General features: G+C 38.1%; 1 protein-coding gene across 1 annotated transcript in view; it reads left to right on the top strand.

The window, feature by feature from the left end:
* Positions 1 to 764: 764 nt before the first annotated feature.
* CERK (ceramide kinase) overlaps positions 765 to 25,429 on the top strand; it is a 40,883-nt gene continuing 16,218 nt past the window's right edge. Inside the window, 7 exon segments of the mRNA XM_030959907.1 lie at positions 765 to 971; positions 973 to 997; positions 9,870 to 9,983; positions 11,177 to 11,299; positions 13,253 to 13,378; positions 13,892 to 13,955; positions 18,104 to 18,249. Of these exon segments, the coding sequence (XP_030815767.1) occupies positions 858 to 971; positions 973 to 997; positions 9,870 to 9,983; positions 11,177 to 11,299; positions 13,253 to 13,378; positions 13,892 to 13,955; positions 18,104 to 18,249 (712 nt within the window). The 5' untranslated portion in view covers positions 765 to 857.

Here is a 25,429-nt window from a genome sequence, read left to right on the forward strand (position 1 = left end):
AATGTGTAGTCATTCCCTCTTGTAAAATGTGAGTGAAATATGCATATATTATAAGGTTCAGAGCAGAGCTGAAGTGCAGAAGCTTTTTCAGCCTGAGCAAAGGCACCTGGAGTGCTGGCCCTGGGCTGGACCCAGGTAAGAACAACACTGGAGATGTTTTCTATTAAACTCTGTAGGAAGCACTCAGATTTGGAGGAGGGCTGGTTGCTGCTCTGTCTGGTCTGTATTTTGGTAGGATACTGATGGTTTTACGCTTCAGCAACACCAAGGGGGGAAGGCAGCAAAGAATTAAGAGCTCAATTATAGTGAATTACTCTCTCTATATTTAAGGCAAACCCAAAACGTTTTATGTAAAGGGAGGTGAAGTTAGATGGAGAGATTTGTATCACCAGACATTTGTATGCACTCATTGCATTTTCACTGTCTAAAGAGGGAAGAGTCCATCGTCACCGACGTAAGTGCTTCGTCGGCCCGCAAAAAACCCCACGAAAGCAATCCAAGCCCGTACACCGGGGAGTCAGCTCCGGTGTCTCTGCCTGGAGCTGGGGGCTTGGGGCGGGCCATAGGGCCGTAGGGCACGTGTCCCTCTCCAGCGGGCCGAGAAGACAAGGCGTGCCCGCGGCCGCGGCCCCGGCCCCGGCCCCGGCCCCGATCCGGGAGCCGCCACCGCCCCGGGAGCCGCGGCCCCGCCCCGCGGCGCTGGCGTAGCGCTGACGCCGGGCCCGCCCCGCCGGGGCCAGCCGGGGTTAGCGGCGGGCCGGGGGCGCCGTTAGCAGCTGCTGGGCTCGCCCCGCGGCGCCCGCCCGCTCCGCCGGGCCATGCGGTAGCGGCTGCGGCGGGCCGGGCTCTCGGCGGCCATGGAGCGGCTCCCCGGCGGCCGCCGGCCCCGGCTCGTGTCCTCGCTGGGGCTGGGGCGGCGCTCCTGGGAGGTCACCTTAGACGAGGAGCGGGGGCGGCTGGCCTGGCGCGACCCCCCGCCCGCCGCGCCGCGCCGGCGGTGAGTGGGGCGCGCGGGGGCCGGGGGCGCACCTGCCGCGGCCTGGGGCGGGCCGGGGCCGCCCGGGAGGCGCCTGCCCGCGGCGGCGGGAGAAGGGCGTCCGCGGAGTCCCCGGTGCTGCGGCGCGGGTGCCGGTGGGGGCGGCCTGCGGTCAGCGCTGCCCCGGCGCCCGCGGCGGAGTCTCGGCGCCGGGGGCTCGCTGAGCATCCGGAGATCTCCGCCGGCGTGGGCGCTTCCTGCCCTGGGGGCCTGTGCGGCGCCTCCGGGTTCAGAGTCCCGACAGGCGGAGGGTGACCCGGTCCCACGCGGGGCCGGGCAGGGCGCTCGGAGCGGGGAGATGCAGGCGGGACCGTGCTCGGCTGTGCACAGACCGCCGGCTGTACTGGGCGCTGATCGGGCTGTGCCTTCCCAGACAAAGCCGAGAGCTGCTCTCGCCGAGCCGCTGCCCCTGCGAGCGAGTGCAGCGCGTCCCGCGTGTCGCGGAGCAGCCCGGCCGAGCATCCGTGCCCAGCGTGCCGCCGATGGCACCGGGGACACACCTGTCCCCGCAGCTGGCCGGGCACAACACAGATTTGTTCAGCTGCATCCTATTGTTTCTTGGCGCCGCGAGTACGGGGAAGCATATAGTTTGTGATGTATTTCAAGTAATCTTAGCAGTACATAAGAGACTTACAAAACCTTAAAAGCAGTTTTGGTTTTTTTAGTTACAGCAAGACTTGTGGTTAAAAACACGTTCATATTGAGGCAGTGTCTCAGGCAATGACTACTTTTGTTGTTTGGGTTGGGTTTTTTTTGAGCTTTTTAAAAAACTCTTAGCTTTCTCAGGGGCTTAGTGGAAATTTTAAAAAGCAAGTTTAACTTTCGAGATTTACTGGTTTGGACATTTAATACAGGCTACTGGTTTGCAGTGTGGTAACAAAGATTTCTACAGTTCCCCTTTTGTGCAGTTAGCATAGTGTAAGTGGACAAAACTGCCAGTCTGAGAAGTCACTGATGAAAATACCTGAAAAAAATCAGATTAGCTTTTGAGGATGTTTGCATATCAAACTTTCTACTGTACTTTTGAGAGGTATTTTTTCAGGGTCTTTGACTTCGGTGGTTTTATATAGTAATGATGTAATGATTCCCATTGTTAGTGTAGCCATTTTAATATGGCATGTGAACATTTCAAAATGTGTAATGTCCTTTTTTTCACAGCAGCTGCTCTAGAGTTGAAAACTGCTGTCATCCCCATTTTAGAGGTTGCAGGATCTGAGACAGACACTAATAATAGAAAGGCTGACTAGAAGTTTTATCTGAGAAAGGTTTGAATAAAGATGTTTCTAATCCCTGGCAAGTCCCCAAACTTAAATAGTTAAATAGTTCTTCCATTCTTACCATGTACCTTCGTTAAATATTTTTCAGATTTTATCATAATATTTTATTGGCCTGAAGCTTTTTTCAAGAAGGTGAGGGAAAAAGGAGAAAGAGAACTCAAGAATTATAAGAATTTGGTGTGACAGTTTACATAACTGAGATTTGGTTATGTTTTAAGTACAACCCCTCTTAATCATAATACAAAAATAGAGTTTGTTATCCTTCCCTTGCTATTGTGCAAGTAGTTTGACATAACCTAATGTTCATCAATAATACTGATGAAAAAAGTAATCAAAAATTCCTGAACTTTTCTCAGTTAAAGGAACTTTAGACTTTAAGGACAAGTTGATTCTTTGATTCTGCTGAACCTAAAACATTGCTGTGAAAAATAGGCTGTATACTTTTCAAAATGTTATAAAATTAGTCTAGATAAAGGTCGCTGGATCTTAAATTTAAAATAGAAAGTTTTAAGGCCTTTTGGGATAATTGCTCCCACTAGGTAACCTGGCTCTTAATTTGGAGATAATTTGGTGGAATTGTGTACAATCCTTCTAAAAATGCCTTTGCAAAGTCACTAGGAGACTATGTGTTGGCTAGAGCAAGTTCAAGGGGGATGCCATTCTCCTGTCTGATGAATTCCTTTAGACCAAGCACGAGTGCCAGAGATTCACACGAGCTCTCTCATGAGCACTCTAAAGTTTACAGCTGCTTGCAGTTGTGAATTTTTGCTACTTTTTAAGTTGTAAGTTTTCTTGACTTGCTCCTGGTAGACCAAACAGTGTATGCACCTGCCCTGAAGCATGTTCCCAATGTCAGAATTCTGGGAGTGGTGGAAGGACAGTGGGACACAGTAAATTAGAGTTAAATATGAGTAACAGATGAGGCAGTTTCTGGAGTAGTACCCAGCTGGAGATGCTGTAAGAGGCAAGTGTGGTTAGAGTGCAGCCACTGTCTTGTAGCACAGCTACTCACAATATTTTGGAAAACATCATGTGAAATGACAAGAGAAAAGAGAAGAAAAAGAAATGCCTAGTTGTTCTGGAGGCATAGGTATAATTTATGTAGGGCTCAATAAAAAGATAATGTACCTTCTCTTCTTTACACACACATTAATTCATGTGTTCCCTGCATTTGAGCTTTAATTTCATCACAGTTTTGTATTTTTGCTGCCCTGTTGTCTCCAAGCTCTTTTTAAGACCAATGATGATTCATTGTGCTCTCTACAATTATTTTGGAAATATGAGCAGCATACATGACAATATATATATAAACTTAATAATATGGAAGGTGGTTAGTTAGAAGCCTATAATTTCAGAAGAGTTGCTTGACCAAGATTGGTATCTTTCTACCATTTAGCCTTTGACTACATGACTACATTGTGTCTAAATACAGACTAAATTATGGAGTATAAAAGTGCTATATGTCTTGTTTAGTAGGTAGCTATTACAGTGAACCTGTTGTCTTTAAACTGTAAAAACTCAGCCTGCTTATTTTCAGAGCATTTATTACTGTCTTGAATTTTGGTATATAAATGAAAATTGTTTGGGATATGTTTTTTCAAGGTTTTCAGACCCTGACACGTACAGAACTAGAGCTATAGCTAGGTGTATTGTAGAAGTGTTAAAATGTTTACCTTTCCCTGTTGCATCCAAAATCAGGAACAGATAGGAAACAACACAGACTTTGTCCTGTTGTCCTGGAACGTACAGTTTTAGAGAGTATGGGGAGATTCTTCTGTTTTCTTATCTCTGTACAGAGATATGTACATATATATGTATGTATTTAAATCCTATTCTGTCAAAATGCAGAAATATTAATTCAGGAGAATTCTTTTAAATGGTATTATTTGGAAGATACCAACAACAAAAACATCAAATGTTTGTTCAACTCATGGTGTATTTTTACATTCTGAAATGCAATTTCCTACTGTTAGACTTTGTTTAACAGCATCATAGTTTAAAGTTCTCTCTTCAGCGTAATCAGGTTCCTGTTTCCTGTTCTTTGATGGTTAGACGTGTTTGAACTTGCATGGAAAATTTTGACCTGTAAATTTTCATGTGTTTCTCTGTTACTTTCAGCTATGCATCTTTTTTTCCTAGGGATGCCTTCATCTTAAATTTTTCTGATGAACGTTATTTTTCAACCTTGTTACATTTTTCCTTGAGATTCAGTCATGAATCATAAATAGCATATGCAAAGCTGGTCAGCTAAATTATTTTATTGTTTCCCTCATGTTGATGGCTCAGTCAGGTTTTTCTCAAGTAACACGTGATTTAACTTTTTGTACCAAATTCATAGCAGAGTGTATATTGTACATATATACTTAGAGGTATTTCAGAACCATTGGCTAAAGTTTTATTGGGCCTGGTACTAAAAGCATTACAAATGCAGAATGAGATTCTCCTGTCATTTTTCTAGGATTTTTTTTCTTTTTTTTTTGCTAAAGTACAAACATGAAGGGGATGACCAAACTAGACCCTCAGCTCTATGCATTCACTTACAGTGTGTGCTTTCTTTTAGCCTTTGTATTTCAGAATTCTCTTCCATGTGTCCTTTCCAAAACAACCACCTGAGGAAGCCTCAGTACTAGTGTTCACAGCACTGCTGTCATTCTGGTGGATTCTAAAGAAAGCTCAGTTTGATAAACAGGGTACTTAGCAGTGGGTGGGCCAGCGTGGTAGCAAGGTCTGTCCAGCACCTGGTGCTTGCAGAGTGTTGGCACATCCTTAGTCAAGGTCATTTGTCATCAGTCATTCCCATCTGGCAGCGGGCCTGTGCAGAAATGTGACCCATGTTTCTCTGTAGGCAATGCCACAACTGCATTACACAGGTAGGATGTGGGGAGCAGTTGCTCCAGCAGGCATTGCCTCTTTGGAATGTGTTGTTTTCTGGGAGATACATTATTCAAATACACTCCATTAAACAATACATGTTCTTTAGCATACACCTTTTTGCTATGTTGTTTCCCCCCCTTAAGGTAAATAAGTGCATCTTACTCTCTATTTTTGAAATATTCATAGTTGAGCAGGAAAGATTTCATTTGGAAATGCAGAAGAAACAGTGGGAAGACCTTCAATAGTATGATTTAAATATTCAAGTTGACCCAAGTTCAAATTGCTGTGCTTTGATTCAGATTTGTGTGATGTGAAGTGGCTGTGTGATCACAGTAGAAACTGGTCTGTTGGTTTACGAAGTACTTGAAGATTTACTTTAAAATAGAAGAAGGAAATTTCCTTATACATGGCTGTACATGGTGAAATCATGGTCTTTGGATGTTTGTGACTCCTCCACAGGATTTAAATCAATTGTGATACCTTTTTTCTTCCCCCTCCTTTAGGATGTGAATTGTCAGTAAATCTGCTCTATATCCTACCTTCTCTTACTCTAGTGTTTATTAAACACAGCTTTCTATAGTGCATGATTGGTAGAATACCATGTACCTTCTGATAGAAAGTATTCCTGTTCTCTTGCTTTTAGGTGAAGACTGAAACCTAAAAACCTGAAAGCTTGACCCTTCATGTGGGCTCTAACAGCAAGTTAGTTTTCAAAGTGACTGAAAATACACTTTTTCTTCAAACCAATATCCCAGCTTTTTACTTGTTGATATTTTTAAGTCATAAGAATATGCTAATAGTTTAAATAAATTCTAAATGCTGCTGCATCCATGGGCCTGAGCTGAATTTTAAGAATAAACCAAATGCTGAGATCAGCAACGTTTTTGTGCTTGTTCATGGGTCTAGGTTGCCTTGAACTATGGGGGAAGTTTGGTCTGTAGGATACGTAGCTGGCAGTGGTGAATGAACAAATCTTGACTGGAGTTCTGAGTGAGTGCTCATAAACTGAGGAAGTGTTCTGTGGGAGTGGCGACAGCCATGACGCACCAAAAATCTTTTCTTAACACAGAAAAACACACTTCCCAACTGCTGGCTGCATTTTGCACTAAGAAAGCTCACTGTTCATGTGCTTACTTTGGTTTTGTTTCTGTGGGTTTTTTTTTCCCCCCTCTCCCACTTGCTTAATGTGGGAAAAGTAGTGTGCGTCTAAACCAGCGTTCTACTGATTTATCAGTTTGCTTTTAGGAAGAATGTTAAGATTAAGAGCACTGTGACCCAGAATGAGTAATGACTGGCACAGCCAGAGTGCTGAGAAGACTGTCACCTGTTTACTGTGTATTTTGTTTGGCTTTTTCACTTTTTATTCCTTTTTTTGCCATGCTCTTTTGTACACCTTCTCTGGATGGTCAGCTCTTTGTCTCCAATATGCTAACCATTGACCATGGTGAAAATTTTGTCTAGAAGCTGTTGTGTGCTGCTTGGTTTAATAGATTGGACTATTAAACCAAGTGAAGTAGGGCCAAGTAAAGTTCTTCATTTGATATTGTCTGAGCCCATATTTCAACCTTTTTTCATTAATGTTGATCTTGTAGTACTGGTGTAAGTAACTTTTTTTTGTGTGTGTGTTTGTTTTATTAATGTGGCAATAAGGTTTTCCATGTTTTGGGAGAAACACATAAAGGTGAAGACCTTTGAGTGAACACCTTTATGCTATATCAGTGGAATAAATGTCTCATGGTACTTGATAATAGGGTAAATGCTGCAAAAGTGGCTGTGGGAAAGGACTATAATTAGTGAAGCTGTATAATATGTGAAGCTTCAAGAGAGGCTGGGTTAGCACTATTTGTTATGGGGCAGGTTTTGATGACTAAATGGCAGAGGAGGGCATTGTGTTCCTAGGAACTGGATTGTTGTGCTCGTACTGAAGGTCTCCGCTTCACATTGAAAGCTTCCCCCTTTTGGGGAAAAGGGGGCAGGGTGGGACTAAGTAGTTGGTTTGCAATGTGATAAAACAATATTCTGTGTAGCACTAAGTCAAATAGTGATAAAGATATTTGGCCTGATAGAAATTCTTGAGTTCTATTCAAGCACGTTAGAATTTGTTGTTAAAAGCAGTAGGGAATGTTCTGAATACACGTGTTATTTGAGACAGCTCTGCATCTTTCTGGCCATCTGCAATTACTGCATCCAGTAGTGTGTGATTTTTGACTGCTTAGGATTGGAGTGTGCTGTCAGGACAGTGGAGTTGCTTGGTGCTTTTATGGTGCTGTGTAGTTCTGAGAGGGGTATAGTTGGCAGAGCTGGTATTCCCAGAACAGAAACTCACCAGGCTTTCGCCAAAGCTTTACAGATGGAGAGTCGGATCTGTTCTTCACTTTTGTTCCTTTGTTTGTTTTTTTTTTCCCCTCCTGTTTTTCAGGAATCTGTTTTTCATATTTGTAACTCCGGTGCCATAAGATAAAAAAATATACGTATAAATTAAAAATATGTACTTTTTGCTTTTTTCTTGCCATGTCTCTGAAGAGATTTGCTGGAAAATCAAAACAGTCATGCAACTATAAGAGGGGGAACACCGAATTAGGAGAGCTTATAAGTGGTTTCAAGGTTAATAGAAGCTGTGTAATGTGTGCTGAAGTATATACTCCAAAGAAATGCTTTCTGTGATACAGATTTGGATATACTTTAAAATCTATTAGCTATCTGTTCAGTTGGACAGCTTTATTATATAAAAAATGCCTAATAAGATAATTACTTCAGTTGCTACTCCCAGCATACATACTAATAAGTATGCATTATGAAAACTATTTCCAAAAATGTTATTTAGAGCACTGTCATTTAAATTTTTATCTATATATAGTTTCTAAGTTTTATAGCATATCTTTGAGGAGTAACAAAACAAATTACCATTTCAATGCAATCTTCATAGATGCAACAAGCTTTCTTTCATATTTTGACATATGGATCAGTGGCAGAGCCAGTAGAAAAATAAGTAAAAGCAATTTTGGAAAAGAAAGATAAAAGAATGTACTTCCTTTCCTTTATTGTTCCATCTCTATTCTGTATTTCTTTTTCCTTGGATAAATGTATAGGTTAATCATATTAGCAGATCTTGTATCTGTTAGGAAGACCAAATAAGTGTTAGTTTCCAGCACTAAATATAGCCTTACACGTGTGTATGTACAGCAAGTACATACAGTGTCATACATCTCAGAGTTTATCTCTGCTCTTGGATCTTTGTAACATTATGTGACTGCTGCACTTCCCTGTTGTGCCTTGAGTATAGTAAATATAATTATTATAAGCTGTGAAATTTGTTTTTAAGTTGAAACATTCAAATACAGCCAGATTCCTAAATGACCTCAGAATAAAGTTTGAAGGTTACATTTCTTTTGGATCATGCTAAAAAATTCAGGGAAGATAAAATTACAAAATAGGTATAAATCATGTCAAATACCAAAACCCCTTGAGTGAGTAGTCCACAAATTGTCAATACATATGATGATATGTAAAGATTCTTTTGACTAAACCAATTAAATAGGATGGGAAAAAATAATCAAAGTGAATTAGTGGCAAATGAATTGCAGTCATGACTGTGAAGAAGTCAGGGAAACTTTTCATTCATTTTACATTCCTCACCACTTCCATTGTTCCGCTGCAAAATAGTGAGGAGCATGAAATGTAGAATAAACCCCAGTAACAATGGTATTATTGTCTGTATTTTATGTGTTGAATATCTTGGTGTCACTCCATTTGTTCATGTGAGAGAAGCAAGTATATTATAATTCTTATTATATAGGAGATTATTTACATAAAACTATATTATTGTAATAATATAAATCTTTTATACGGGTGTATGCATGCAGAGAGTACTTGCTTGTACATAAATACAAGGCATGCATTTTAAGTTTCACTTTTTTGAGATGAAGTAACAACAGAACAGTGTTGAAATCAGTAATGAAAATGAGACAAAAGTCTTCAATTCGACAGGAGTTAAGTCTGAGATTATGATTAGGAACTATAGGAGAAAAGAGAATGAGGTTGGAGGAAACTATTTCATAGTCTGAGAACAAGAGGCCTTTAATTCTGAAAAACAGTAGTTTTGAAGTTGATATGAGGAAAATATTTCATACTACATAAACCTAACATCTAGATTTCTCTTCTTAAGAGATACTGAACTTTAAAAGCTTAGTGGGATTTAAAATCTTAAGAATTCATATGAATGCCCTTCTTTCATAAGCCAGATACTTACTTGACAATAACAAATAGCCTTTGTAGTCTGTGCACTAGATTTAGTTGCACATTCTTGGAAATAGCTTGTGCTGTTTGCTGTCAAGTATCTGGACTAGGCCTCATAGAAGGGGTAGTTTAATTACTCTGGAATCAATGTTGCTGGATTTTGGCTTCATGCAAAAATATTTTTATACATGAAATACCTTATTTTCTGAGAAATCATAGGCATTTAAAATACTATTTTGGGTAGTTGGTAGGTGGTCATGGATTATGTGCTTTGACTAAAGACAGTTAAAAAAATTTCTAGTTATGCTTTTGGTTGTGCTTATTGAACAAGTGCTTGAATCATGTATTATCATGACCTAATAATATCACCTATCATATTAGGTATAGAAATAATCATTCAGGTGCTGTTTGAAGATTCTAACCTTTAAGATCTTGTGTTCATATAGGAAACTGTTTTGTACCAATCTCCGAGATCATTGCTGTAGAAGAAACTGAGTTTAACAAGAAACAACGTAACATTGGCAGATGGCAAAAAATGGCAAAGCTACATGCTTTCACCGGTACGGCAAATAAGTCTCTGGATGCTTGTGCTTGCTATTCTCTGAAGATAGTTTAAGGCAGACTCAAAAAGAATTGTCAAAGTTTGGGGGTTTTTTAACATAAATGATGTATTTAAAAAAACTCCACATCCAAAAATCAGAAAAAAATCCCAAACAAAACAAAAACAAACAAACAACAACCACAAAAAAATCAAAAAGACCCCCCAAATTTAAAATAAAACCCCAACAAAATCCCAAATTGAAATAAACCCAAGCAGAAGTCCCACAAAAGACAAACAAAAGAAGCCTCACCAAAAAAATGTTGGTTTATATTTAAAGATCCTTATTTGGAAAATAAAACTCTTCCTTTAAGATCACATGTTGTGTTTAGTTATTTTTTAATGAAGTTCGAGCTAATGTCTGAATGTTCACCCTGGAGTCTTTTGCTGCTGAATGACTCTGCTGCAGGACACCTGCTTTCTACTTCTTGACCAGAAAATCAAGAGAGGGTGAAAGAATGACTCCTAAATATTCTTAAATTACTCCTAACCATCAGGATGTATGCATGAAAGTTACTTTATAGTATTGACTGCATTCTTAATACAAAGTGCCAGAAATATGCGTCTGATTTAGGAAAAGAGTGATGACTTCTGTGTTAAAAAGATGTCATGGCAGAATTTTATGCTGTACTTTCCTCACCTTTAATCCTCCAGTAAGAGTGATTTGAGATATTGTATATGAAGTGTAAGTATAAGGTCTTAATCGATAAGAAAACAAATTTTTTTTCCTCAAATTTCAGCTTTATAGAATAAATTCACCCTGTTGGTTACATGAGAGTTGATGTCAGTGTGGCTTATCTTCTTAAGCTTGTGGCTTTTTATGTAGATATTGCAGACTTTAATACAGATAATATGTAAGCTCAGGGAACTTCTGAACAAGTATGTCTATAATAAGTTGATGAGACATGGCTTCTTTAAAAAGAAGTCTTTGGATGTCTGCTTGTTAGCAAGTGTTTTCATTTATGTTTTCATTTGGGTTCTCTACAAATATGCTGGTCATACTCTGAATGCTTCTGTCATTTGTAGAAGTGTGCAGTCGAGGTTAATTACAGGTCAGTATTTTGGAGATCTTTCCGAAATGCGTTTTTCTTTTCACAGAACCATCTCATTATGTTGTGGGTTTTTTTTGTTTGCTGTCTTTTTGAATTTAAATAGTGCATTATGTGAAGAAAGCCCGAAATCACCGCTGGCGGTGCAGGGATGCGACGTTCTGGTGTGTTGATGAGCACTTATGTAATCAGTGGACACAGGCGCTGAAGGAACTACTTGAAATGCAGAGTAAGTCTGAATAAACTATGAACATTTGCACCATCATTTTGTAGGCTTGTACATCAATCAATGTTATTTTGAAATATCTGCTTTTTTGAACTCTTAAGAGCAGCTTATGCTCAGAAATTGACGGATCCAAGAGTTGAAGTGTTTCCTTATCACTACTTTATCTTACATGTTCACTAAGTTTTACTGAGTGCTTTAATCAGTCAAGACTGTTTGTGTCATATAATTTTGCCCAGATATAAATTATTTTCACAAAATAAAGTCACATTGGAAGCTTAGCATAGGCTTGAAATGATTGTAGCTTTGGAAAAAGTAATGGGCAGATGTAAGCTCAGGGATTTAAGGTACTCTAGAGATTTGAGGTCAAGGACTGTAGCAGTTGGAAGATTTGTGGGTGTGTTTCACCTTTCCAGACTCTGTCATCAAGAAAATGTGTCTTATGTAGTAAGAGTTCCCATTAATAATTTCTGAGGCTCTTGGACATCTACTTCATGGGAGGTTAAAAGTAATTTTGAAGGAGTTATTCCTGAAAGAGATACTTGATAGATGTCAAGAAGCAGCAGGAGCAGAGTAACTGACAAAAAGGAGGTCAAGGCTGATCATAGCAGAGGCAGTGCCTTGCTGACCAGGATGCCACTGTATCTGAGCAGGCTGGGCAGAGCAGGGATGGGGATAGGTACAGGTCCAATTTGCAGGTGAGATATAGTAATTGGATCCATGCAGGGAGGCTGGAGTGGAACAGCTGGAGATGGGATTAGGGATGAGCTGCCTACAGGGTAGGTCTGAGGCCCATCTGAGATACAGAGCTGGAGAAGGGTTTGGATACAAGTAGACCTACAGTGGGACTTGAGCAAATACTCAAGGCTTACAGAATTAAAATGAGTATTTTAGAGAAACTGTTCTGAACAGGCAATGGAAGCATTATTAATGGTTTTTTTTGGTATACATTACACAAGGTACATCTGTCTTTTTTAAAAAATGGGGTTTGTGTACCCATTCAGTACACTTGTGAGAAATGTGGCCTGAGCAGTCAGTTCATTTGAATGCAGTTGTTCATTTTATTGGTAACAAATTCCTTCAGGAAAGGGAATATTTTCTCAGATGGGCAGAAGAGTGCTTTGAGTGTATGGCAGATTTAAACCACTCAGTCTATCTAGCTTGGGTGGATTTGTTGTAAAAGTATGCTGCTGTAATAATCTGATATTTTTTCCTTTTAAACTAATAATCTAGAATGCCATTTGAGGAAGTATGTTAATGTTTTTGTCTGCTCCATGAAAAAGGAGGTCTCCCAGGTGCAGCAAGCATTACTGTTTTGTATCTCTGTTAATACAAAAGTGTAAGTGTTTTAATTGACTAGTGTAAATCCATAACTGTTTGGACAAATTTGAGATAGTCATTACAAAGGTGCTTTTGGAGGGGGGAAGAGGTAACACTTTAGGGCAACTAACACTGTAGAACAAGTACTTACTGTGCAGCATGTAGTTTTGTGAGGCATTCTTAGTGTGACTTGATCACAGAAAGGAAATGGATTTTAACCATGTTATTAAAAAAAGAAGTTTAAATAAGTTCATGTAAAAGTATTTTTATGTATGCTTCACTTACGAGTGGCTTTGTTGTTGCTGCCCTTTTCGTCTTGTATGCCCATAATACTCATGTAATTAGAGTAACTTGTGTAGTGGGAAGGTACTGCAAGAATGACAAGTAAGAATGTGAGATAGGGAGTCAAAAGAAATTATTCTGAATTTCATCTGCTGTCTTGCCAACAATTTGTTCAATACTGTTGATACCAGCATAATAAAGAGAGCAGATGGAGCAGACTTTTATAGCTCTTTGTTAAAGAGTTACAGGTCTATTATGCTGTGTTTGCTTTGATGTTAATAGGTTTGGTTTTGTATGACTTGATGAATTTTTTGGTTTGTGTACAAAAGCAGTGCTCTATGGTTTTCCTTACTGCAGAGTCTAGACCAAAGCAGCTGCTTGTGTATATTAATCCCTATGGAGGAAAAAGACAAGGCAAGAGGATTTATGAACAGAAAGTTGCTCCACTCTTCAGTCTGGCTTCTATATCCACTGATGTTGTTGGTGAGTGATGAGTACTTTAATTTCCTAATAAGCACAGTATGAACTCTAAAACAATCCTGAGTAGCTGAAGTTCTTTCTGTTAGTTACCTTTTCTCACTAAGGAAATGAAAGAAAATGGTAGAGAATGTTTTCTAAATAAAGCATAGGTAGCCATATAAATGGCAACCTTCTATTAGCTTCCTGCTTACTAAAATAAAACTTCTGTGCTCTTGAGATATTTAAGCTCTAAATAAAAGATCCTGCCTTTCTTCTCTTTTTCAGTTTCAGTGTTAAAGCTAATTGATCATTTGCACAATTTTTTCTGAAATATTTTTTCTATATGTACTGCGTATGTCTCCTCTAAGTCTTTCCCGGGCAAAAATCTTTTGAGACGCATCTTATGGACAGGCTATTTTATAGTCACATTAGTAATAGAATCATGGTTATTAATGAATTTATTTTTATAATTCTATATTATATATAGCTTTATAATAGTTTTTAATAATAAATTTTAATGTGTTTATTTCTTCACAGTAACTGAACATGCTAACCATGCTAAGGACAACTTATTTGAAGTTAATATTTATAAATATGATGGGTAAGTAACTTTACTTGCCTTTCTTTATTATTTTTGAGTCAGTAATTATGTAATTGGTCTGTTTCTGTCTCTAATTTAAAAGGATAGCCTTCATTACTAATACATTTATTGCAACAGCTGAAAGTCCTGAGGCATGTTCCTTTTTGTAGGACATCCACATTTAGGAGTATAAAAAGAAAAGTAAACTGTTTCAGTAAACTTGTTCAACACAATATATTCGAGCATAGTATAACAATGTTTGCATGAGATTTGTGTTCAAAAGATGAATGTTAGATTAATTCTGCTCAGTTGAGCATTCTGTTATAGCTCAAAAGCTACCCAGAAATGTTTTGTAGTCTTGACATACATGAGTTCAGAACACTGCACCAGGAGCACTCAGCCTGTGTGTAAAAACATGGACTGTTCAGAAATGTTTCAGGTGGTTCCTCTTGCTGTATATGACTGTTCAATAGTGCCTACATCATGGCTACATTTATTTGCATTTCTTCTTTTTCGAAGTTACTGCTTTAAAAGAAGACCTGACTGAATGGTGATCTTACATTCCATTATTGAGTCTGCTGTAGAAGCAGAATATTTTAATAAAAATGCTATGGTAATTTCAGTTTCCAGTCCATGACATGAAACAAGTTACATGTCTGAAAAAACATGAAAATGTATGCAGATGAGCTCTCATAACTACAGTATTTTAGAATTCTTTTTTGTACCTGTTGACAGGTACATTTAAACTGGTAAGTTGCAAAAAGAAAACACATTGAGTCTTTTCAGAGTACTTTTGCTGTGGTACTTTGCTATATACTTTGTGTGTGTTGAGTAAGGACACGATGTTGGGAAATAGTGTTAGTAAGAAATGACATTCATAGGCTCAGTTCCCAGACTTCACCTGCTTTAAAATGACTTGCCTTCAAATAAACAGTTTTGTCTGTAACTCTGATTTTTCTTAATTTTTCAGAAGTTCAAGGAAGGGAAACATTGATCCTAGAAAAAACTAGTTAGTCGCTATTTTTCCTTTTCATTTGATCTGTGATTTGAAATAAGTGTGCTTATGGTTGGTGAAATTTCAATACAGAGCAGAAAGGGAGGCAAATGAGCCTCCCATGTCCACTCCTAGCAAATTGTTTTTTACAGCAAGTGGCAGTGACCAATTGTGGTAGTATCTGAAGTGGTTTTGGCAGATTCAGTGTCATGTTGTAGAATTTTTTTTCTTTGGGTTTTTTGTTTGGTTGTTTTGTTTTGGGGGTTTTCTGTTTTTTTTTTTTTTTTTGGTCTCTCTAACATTCCAAGATGCTCAATAGGCCAAAGCACTGCATCTTTTTAGACTCTTAGGATTCTTCTATTCCTGGGTTAGGCCTGAGTGGCAGTTTGCTTGGGATCTGCAGCCTGTCTTTCCAAGCCTAACTTTTGTCCATCACGTACAACTCTTTTTCTGTGGTCAACAGTGATGTTAGGAAGGACTTCCTGAATTAAAACTACTTTTTAAATAGCAGATTAAGTGGTTATCTTGAAAATTTAAAAAATGGCTGAAGTACATAAATGTGTGTTTCTTCGGGTTTGACTTTCCTCACCTTGAGTAAAAGGTTCTTTGGATTCCTGCATCTAATTGATGTTCAGTTGTCCCTGTAGACTGGTTCTGATGTGTGGCTTTCCCTTCATTCAGTGATGAGTTTCTTAATTTCATCTCCAGATTCCCTATTTGGCAAAGCCATACATGGAATTCTGCAAGTAGATACAGGATTCTTAATGATAATTGTTTTGCTTCTTTTCAAATGTTTTACTTTAGACAGCTGATTTAAATATCTTATGAGTGTTTCCTGTTTGTTCTTCCTATTTTACCTTATAGGAATAAGGTATTCCTATTTTGCGTAATAGGAATTTCTTACAGTAAATGTAGTCACCTAGTAGCTCAATGATAGAACAGCTTTTCTTTAAGCACAGTTACTTAAAATACTCATTTGGTTACAACATAGCAGGGTTTTGTGCATCACTGTGCAGAACAATTAGAACATGCTGTAATATCATGCAGGTAATAGCCATGTTTGGAAGCAGTGACACAGCACTGTGGTTTCTTATGCATATGTCTGTTCCACAGGCCTTTGTAAAATTGTTTCTGGTTGGGGTTTTTTCCCTACTTTTTGAGTTAGTTCATAGAATGGCTGAGATTAGAAGGGACTGTAGTTCTTCAAAAACTCAATTTACTTCTGGGTTAGTTTCTGAAGTCCTCTAGCGGATGTTGTTTGCTGTTGTCATCTATCTAAAAAGTGAAATGCTCTCCGTCTAGTAAAATAAAGCCAAGAAGTAACAATCACTCTAAGATGATTCTTTCAGACATTCCTCACCAGGGGCCTTCACATGTGCAGTACATGTCTGACTTGTACATTGGTCTTCTGATATTTGCTGTGAATTTGGTTGTGCTGTTATTGCATATGTGAAGTTTTTATCAAATTTACCTTTGATAGGTACAGACATTCCTATAACTGTCCCCTCTGAGTCTGGATATAGTGTTTGTTAGAGAGGATCAAAGGGCTGGAGCACCTCTCCTATGAAGACAGGTTGGGAGAGCTGAGCTTGTTCAGTCTGAAGAAGGGAATTCTCCAGGGAGACTTTAGAGCACATTTTAGTACCGCAAGGGGACTTCAAAGGGGGCTGGAGAGGGGCATTTTATAAGGGCATAAAATAGGACAAGAGGGAGTAGTTTTAAACTGGATGAGGGAAGGTTTAGATTAGGTCTAAGGAAGAAAGTCCTTGCTGTGAGAGTGGAGACGCACTGGAACAGACTGCCCAGAGAAGTCATGGATTCCCCATCCCTGGAAGTGTTAAAGGCCAGGCTGGATGGAGCTTTGAGCAAACTACTGCTGAGACAACACTGACCTTGAACTGAGATGGAAATTTTTGTTTCTTTAGCCCAGTTTTTTTGAGTCTGCAGAGCAAGATAAGGCTAAAATTCAGGAATAGTGAAAGTTAAACAATTGGAAGAGAAAAAAATTGGAAAAATTGAAAAGAAATATCCTTTTATTCCTTCTCTCTGAGTCTCCTAAGTCTTAACTTAGAGTTGTAGAGTTCACATTTTTAAGACTTGTCCTCATTATTCATGGGAAAAAAATGAACTGTTTTTTCAAGCTTTCCATCTGCTGAAAATGCAATAATAACTAAATTTAAATCATCTATACTTAAAAACTAGATTAATTTATCTTGTGAAATAAGTACTCATTCTGCAATATCTGTTGCTGATGATGTGAGAGTATTAGTTTATGAGATGGAAATTATTGCTTTAGATAACAGTACACATTCCTAGACTTGTGTGCTAGGAGCTACATATGTAACTCTGGATTTCTCATGTTTTCCTTTAAAGTATTTGAATTAGTTTGTTTAGTTAAAGAATGTTTATGCTTGCTGAGTGCATTTGATTGTTGTTCATAAAAATGTATACTGCTGTAAAAGAGTCTTTTTACTTCCTAGTATTTGCTTGGCTGTGGACTCTCTGCTGAGCTTTAACATATTCAGGATCTGTGCAGCTGCTGTACCAGCTCTGACTTGAATTAAATTTGTGAAACAAAGTTTTGCATCTGGTAACATTTAGAACTCTGTCTCCTTATGAATGGTTATGTAGATATAAATGACTTCTGTCAATTTGATGGGATCTGAGCATGTTCAGAAGAAGATGCAGGCATGCACTTCTCTGGATTTTGGCTTTCATCTAATGTGTATTCCTATTAAATAGTGTAAACTACACTTCTGCCTGAGGTGGCAAATGTTAACTTTTCCCTTTTTAGTAAAGGTACCCTATTTCCATTTTGTGTACTTCAAAAGCTGTATGTACAGTCCCGTTCAGTGTTTTATTTGTATAGCGAATTTCCACTAATATTTGTTTGTCTGCACACAGTAGTAGAGGATAAAAATTTTTGCAGGTTGCATTCCAACATTTTTTCCTAATGTTACAGATATCTCTAGGTACATTTGCAGCTCTGTAGCTTGAATTTTTTTTCTTGCTTTTTGTTAATTGCCTACTTGACTGTGGGCTACTATATCCTGTACAAATGAAGGAAGATAATAGAACAACTATTTTTGGTGTGCCCAGTGCATGCCCTAAGTAGAACACTTGCCGTGTTGTTTATTGACTGTTAGTGTGCATTCTAATTTGTGTTTCCTGGCAGTGTTGTTTGTGTTGGTGGGGACGGCATGTTCAGTGAAGTGATGCATGGTCTCATTGGAAGAATGCAGAAGGACTCTGGCATAGACCAAAATAATCCCAAAGCATCGTTAGTCCAGTGCAATATAAGGATTGGCATAATTCCTGCTGGTAAGAAAGGGCTAACTTTCAGTTTAATTTATTCATTAATTCTTGAAATTTTTTCCTTATTCATAGCTTGATGAATTTAGGCCTACATGTAAGATCTGAGCAATGATATTCTATCAAGACACCTAACTAACACTGTTTGTATCCATATAACATTTTTGATCACATGCAATTTTTTTTAGGAAGAATATTTTGTAAAGGAAATCAAATCTTAATGTATAACTTCAGAATTTAATAACTATCTTTTTTTGTGTCTTACTGTATGTTAATATGAGAAAGATGTTGGCAGTAATGCCCTTCTAAACACATTGAGTGGAATTTACTAAAGAAATTTACCTGATAAATATTTTTCCAGTTCCAAATCAACTAATTTAGTTAGAATTATAATGAGAACTTTCTGCTGGTCTGGCAAACTCCATACAAATGCTAAGATTCCTGGACTCTCTTTTCTTCATTTCCATGAGGAACAGTTCTCGTTTTCCAGACCAAGTTGCAGTTTCTGCCCCTTGTTAGAGGGGCTGCACATTCACAGTTGTCAATTTCAGCCACTTTTTCAGGCAATCCTGACTGCTGTCATTTGAGAGAACTCATTCTTCAAACTGAGGTCTTTCTTGATATGATTATTGTTATTGTTATTGACCGTAAAGGCATTCTTTCGATCTGTCTTAACTATTTTCAATCTGGTGTCCCAGCTGTTACCTCATCCTGCCCCTTTGGTCCTCAAAGATTCCTTCAAAAGCAGATTAATAAGTTTGCTTTCTCTTACAGGACTGAATTAACTGTTTTAACTCTTTAACAGAATCAGTAATTTTGAGGTGTCTGTAGGAATACAGGGGACAGTCCAGTATCTTTTCTATGCTGTTCGCTTTTCTTGTCTGATGCTTGAGCTTTGAATTAAAGAACTGGGCATGAAATAAACATTGTAAGCTTCTGGTTAGAATTAAAATAAAGGCTTCTGAGAAAATTTAGTTCGGGTTGTAAAACTATACCAAGTGAAGTACAACGTTTGTACTCTCACACTATGGGTGACTAATTTTATATTCCTTTCATCTTTGTAAAAAATGTATCCAGACCCAAACATTCTGAGTTGTTACTTCCAAGAAGCTTAACCTTTTCTGCTTGCAGTATAGTAAATGTTTGGTATCTAAAAGTTACAATGTGAATATACCCTTATGGTTTTTCACCCTCCTATTATATTTCAGTATATTCTGATTTTATTTGTTAAAGCTTTGTATTAAAGTCAGTATGTATAATGAACTTCACAAGAATAGAATTCCAAGTGTTCTTCTTCTCATCCTTTTTCTTACTTGGGCAGATTTCTTGAACTAAAGGTATTTTGCTTACATGACTGGTTTCAGAAGATTTTGCTTACTGGAGATATGTGACCCTAAGAAGATACAATTGAAAAACCAGAACCTCAATATTAAGAGCTATTTCTTTGTCCTCAGGAAAGATTAACCTTGCTTTTTCTCCATTATCTTAATGCGGGTTTTTTTCGTTGGGTGCATTACTTTTGAACCCAAAAAGTATGAACTTCGTTGACATTTTAATTTTGTTAGCATGTATCAAGTCACTTCTCTTACATATTTTGTTTTCTTTGTTGTGTTTTGTCCACTGTATCCTTTTGGTATTTGAATGTGTACTGTATGTTCTATTCCTAGAACTGACATGAGGTACAGCCTTGTAATCAATGCTATTGTTCAAATATTTTCTCCAAGTCATTATTCAAATCCCTCAAAAAGTTTTTATAATGATGTGTAAGGAAGCTGGCCTTAAAGTTCTATTAATTAAGTGTTTGGAAATAGAGAGGATAATATATACCTTGATCTGTTTGTCTGTTGTATGGTATTTAAAATGATCCATTACTGTATATATGGGAAAATGCTTATTTATTGAAAAAGGTAGTCAAGTCACTGAACAAATCTTGACACATCTAGTCATTACAGTGACCTTAAATTGAGTATGAAACAGCATAACCCTCCCTCAAGGCAGCAAGATTTGGGGTTTTTTTCTGTTGTATTTTTCCAGCCCATGGTGAAGCTGTTCTGTATTCATCTTTGTTTGATACAATGAAGTTCTGGCCATGTATTGACCCCAACAGATACTCTAGCTCTATCACTAGTGCAAGAAGTCTGTTCCAAAAATAAGTGAAATTCTTAGGAGGAACTTTTTTTTATTTTTTTTTAACTAAACCAATAGTCCTGAAATACAAGTCAAAAGTAATAATGAAATACTAATCCTGCATCTAATAAAACGTCATCCATTGTGTTCTACTTCTTTATAACCAACCTTTTTAAAATATCCTAGGAACTCATTAATAGATATTGAAAACAAAGACTACCTATAGTTTAGAGATGAAGATCTAAAGCTCTGTGTGTCTTCTGATACATAGAGATGGTTTACTTAGTGATGACAGGAGCCTGGGGTAAGGTGACAGTGGATCAGTGTTTTCACCTTAGTTCCTGATATCATTGTGCTAAGAGAAATGTAGTAGGTTGTGGTTTGTGGTTGTGATTAAAGTTTCTGTATTCAAACAAAACTAAGTTCAGCAGATGGTCTTTGCTCCGAGACTGACAATTTAATTGTACAGAGGTTCAAAATTACAAATGAAAGAGATTTAATGCTAAAACACTCATCTAAATGACTGGGTTTCAGTGATAAGCTTTATTTCATAGCAGAATTCCATTGTGCAGGCTCTTTTTTTGAATGTTGAATATTATTTGTATATCATGATTCTAACTTTCTGGAGCATAGAATGCTGTTCTTGGCATGGAATGGGAGGACAAAGCTGTCAACTGCTGTTCTTTTTTTAGTTTAAAAGAACTTACTAGATTAAATATTTTTAATGATCTTGGCAGATAGGAAAAAACAAACCCACTTCACTCTGTGTTGTTGTACTGTATTCATTGCAAAAATCAAGTCTGCAACCCACTGTGGGGGAAAATCTAAGCCCTTGGGAATATTGAGTAAAGTATAGACACAAAGTTAATAGCTATGGTGATTTTAGGCTTCTAGTGCATCCAGATCACTGTGTTCTGGTGGTCAGCTCTGTACTGTTTAGGATTGAAGGATGCAGTATGATTATAATCAGAATGTTGATGTGTCACTGTAGAAGTTAAGAATGCCAAAGGCAGTACAGGCTTCCTATGTGAATGTAATACAGGAAAAAGATGGAGGATTCATTCACAAGCTTAAAAAATAGATTCAAGTCGTGTAGTGTGACTGGACTCATATGACACTCACTGTCATTTAGAGTGTAAAAATTATCTTTAAAATGTGTTGGAGCGTAGCAATAAAAGTTATCTTTCTTGTTTAATTACTCCAAGCGATCTGTTCTTAGACTTCTTAGCTACAAAGCTTGTAATATTTAATGATCTTTGCCATTTAGTTAGCGTCTCATTTCAAAGTTCACTATATCCACTTTGAAATCTGAAGTGCATGTTTTATGCTCCTCCTTCAGTACTTTAAATCCATTAAATTTCTTGAAATGACAGTCTTAGGGCTAAATACTGCATTTAATATAGTGGGCCTGCCATGGCGACAAGTAAGTCAAAGTTACTTACTCCTGTGATGTTAACTTCATCTCTAAAATCTGCCATTATTAGACTAAACCATTTTTGTTGTCTTGTGTTACTGAGCTACACTGAAGTAATTATCTACCAAAAAAATCCTACACCAAAGTCTTTCTGGACTGTTTCTCTTTAAGCCAGTCTGTTGTTCTGCAGATAAAACTTGACTTCTTGGTTTCTGTATGTGTAAAGGAAGATATGCAAAGCTTTGAGTAGGTACACGGGTGTAAGCCCAGACCCTTCATCTCTCCCTGTAGCAGTGGCTTCTCCCCTTACTTTTGAATGCGCCACCTCCTTCTCATTTAAGAAGCACTTCTCAGAAAAGTAGTTTTGTAGAATTTTTCAAAATATTAAATGCTGCTTGATCCAAAAACATGCAGTTACCCTGTCATTAGGGCAGCTTAGCTGACATTTCATCTGTATGTTGAGTGCGTGGATTATGGATTCACAAAAACTGCACAAATGAGACCCCCACTGAAGTTGCTATTCTTCCTTTTTTTCACTACAAATACTGTTCTTAAACTGATTTGTCTGAGGATTCTGTAGGTGCCATGGGAGCATCTTCCTCTGTCAAGATTATCTCACATAGAGCATTGCTCAGGAGCTCTAAAAGTATTTATATTTCTTTATTAAATTCACTGTTTTCCATAGGATCAACATCTAGCTGACTTGCTTCTGTCACCTGCTTAGTTTTGTACTTCAGTTGTTTGTAATTGTTTAGTTTTCCATCAATTAAAGCACAAAAATAAATATTTGCACCCCACACCATGTGTGTGTTTTGGTTTAAAAAACCTTAGTTGTTAAGTTAGTAGTCTAATCATGGTTCAGATTATTAAGTCTGGCACTTTGACTGTCTGTTGTTGGTCCACCAATCAATGGTATGAACTCTTCCATGCAACCAGCAAATTATCTGAGTTTTGCTTAACCACTTTGGTGGTTCTGTTACCAATTTAAATTTGTGAAGTGGTGTCTGAGCGTACCTGTTTGCATGACTTGCCTACTCACAAATATCTAGCAATGTTCACATGCAAAGGGGAAATCTGGTGATTTGGCTGTAGTTCATTCTGTGTAATGCAGTCCCTCACTTTGCTCTCTGTAATATTGCTTTAACAAAACTTCCTTATGCAGAGTATGTGCTCATTCATACTTCAATAAATATCTTGATTGTTCTTCCTTGAGATTGATTAATTAAAAGGAAGGATTTCTTTAATTTTTATATCATTAAATGTACTTATATAAAAGATTGCATTTTTCATACTTGCGGAGGAAAAGAACACAGAAGAGCTTGCCTGTATAACAACCATGTGGTTATATGAGACCTCCTAATAAAAAACAGCTTTGGGGAAAATGAGTGATGTGTGCTAAAGATTCAAAGTAATTATACCTACTTTATCAAACACAAAATTTTGTGCCTTCTACATATTTCATGTTTTCAGTGAGTTGTTAATATCAAAGTATCTGGGATGAAAGCTTTCTTTAGCTGGGAGAATTCAGACATTCAGCATCTGCCTATGGCATGGTGGTGTGGTGCCACCATTGTTGAAATGTACTGGCCTATGCAAGAGATTGTAGTGCTAGAGTAGGAGTTGGAGGACAAGCAGACTAATCTGCAGCACTGGTGGTTGGTGGCATTTTAGATAAAGGAATTAATATCCTTAAGGTAAGTTTCAGTTTGAAACTGACACTCAAATTTTCATGCTTACATTTGGTGTCTGCATTGAGATGGGCATCTAAACTTATAGCAGATGGCATCTGGTCAATAGGATCAGCAGAGCCTGCTGATCTTCTGTAGCATCTGCTTGTCACATGCAGATGTCTTGCTTCCCAAGGCCTTCCACTGAGGCCTGTGTGTGAGTACCTTGACTCAAGCTGAAGCTGCCATCAGCTATTCCTGACAGTATGTCCTTGACCAGAGCAGAAGCTTTGGCATATTGTCTGCAGTGTAACATGCACACATACAGCTGTGTGTGTGTCTTAACCTGAAACTTAATCATTGCTTTGCATGCTGATTTTCATCTCTGATAACAAACCAATGCAATAATTCGTTTCTATACTGAATGTGTTTGTCTTTTTTTTCAAGTGAATTAGGACCCAGTTAGCAAGTAGTCCAACTACTTCCTTCACATTTGCATGTAGTTCTCTGCGATCCATAAAAACCTCTTTTATGTTCCTTCACTCAGGCTGTTGCCCTTGAAAATCCCCAAAGAAAATCTGGCAGAGTATGTACATAATTTTTCTGTTGGTTTAGTCAGAGTGTACAATACCCACCACTTAACATTAGTCATGCTCTATGGGAAGCTTCTTGCCCGAACTGAGTGCTCTGGCAATCCTAAGATATTAATCACGGGATATTATTCAAGATATATTTACATTCTAATCCTGCTTTTCATATCAGACTTATACTGATGAAATAACCCAGATTTTGGTGGGTTTGTGTGTCCATCTGTTCAGAATGTTGTGGCGGCAGCTGTAGATTCTGCGCCTAGTGAAGATCTACCTAAAGATCTAGAAGTCTTGTTTGGTTAAGTATTCAAAAGAATTCAAACCCTTAGTCATCATGAACATTTTTGTGACCTTTAAACAAGTACTGTTAGGTTCATGCTTGGTGTGGTGTTATGGCAAGTTACATTCCCTTTTCATGTGTGTGGAATGCCATAGTAGTTACATCCATGTAAATAGGTCACTGGTTTTGTTGCTCCATACTACCAGCTCCAAGAGGAAAAAACCAACAGTATTTTACTGTTGGTATGTCTCCCATTTTAGAATCTCAGAATTAATTTCAGACTTCAGTTTTAATTTCAGACCTTCCTTGCTGGTTAATGAATAGAAATGTAAATAAGTTCTGTGTAATTGCCAAACAGATGAATCAGCTTTTAATTGGATATAGATCACAGGGAGATGGGCCTCTGATGTTGAAAAGTAGCTTGCACGAATTCCCCTCTTCTCCTCCCATCTGTAGTGTAAAACCACTTGGAAGCTCTGTTTGCATCAAGACAAATGTAATTGAGGTAATTGTAGGAGGAGAAGGCACGCAGATGTGGAAGAAATGAGAAATGTTGGATTAAGTGTTAGGCTTGTACATTCACCAGTAGAAGTTTAGGTCATGTCTCTTAGTGATTGTTTGTTTTTCTTTTCAAAAGTAGTCAGAATTTTCTGTTCATGAGCATAGAAAACAATATGAAACTTGGCCATAAAGTATAGCTTCAGCTTCAGAAGTCCACTTAATATTTTCTTTTATAGAACCTTAAATGTGACACAAGATCATCATCTGAGTACCCCATCTGTTGTGATACTGAGGGAAATTGAATTGGAGTCCTCTGTTCTGCAGTGGCATATGCCTGTAATGGTACACTAGCACTGTCTTGAACCTCAGCCTTGCAGTGAGAGGTCTGTTTAGTCACACTGTTTCTTTTGTCCTGCAGTTCTGTTATATTCTCTTTAAGTGGCTCCTGGAGATGCTGCTCATTCCTGGTAGATTTCTGCATAACATTTACTTGGTAAAAGTTTCTGTCCTCCATTCACAGGCAGGGGAAATGGTGTCAATCTTCCGAAAAGGAAAGGATTTTCTTTGCCCCTGTTATTAACTGCTAATGCCCTGACTATTTCCAAAATGA

Source organism: Camarhynchus parvulus, chromosome 1A, assembly GCF_901933205.1.
Source record: "Camarhynchus parvulus chromosome 1A, STF_HiC, whole genome shotgun sequence".
In the NCBI taxonomy this organism is placed as follows: Eukaryota; Metazoa; Chordata; class Aves; order Passeriformes; family Thraupidae; genus Camarhynchus; species Camarhynchus parvulus.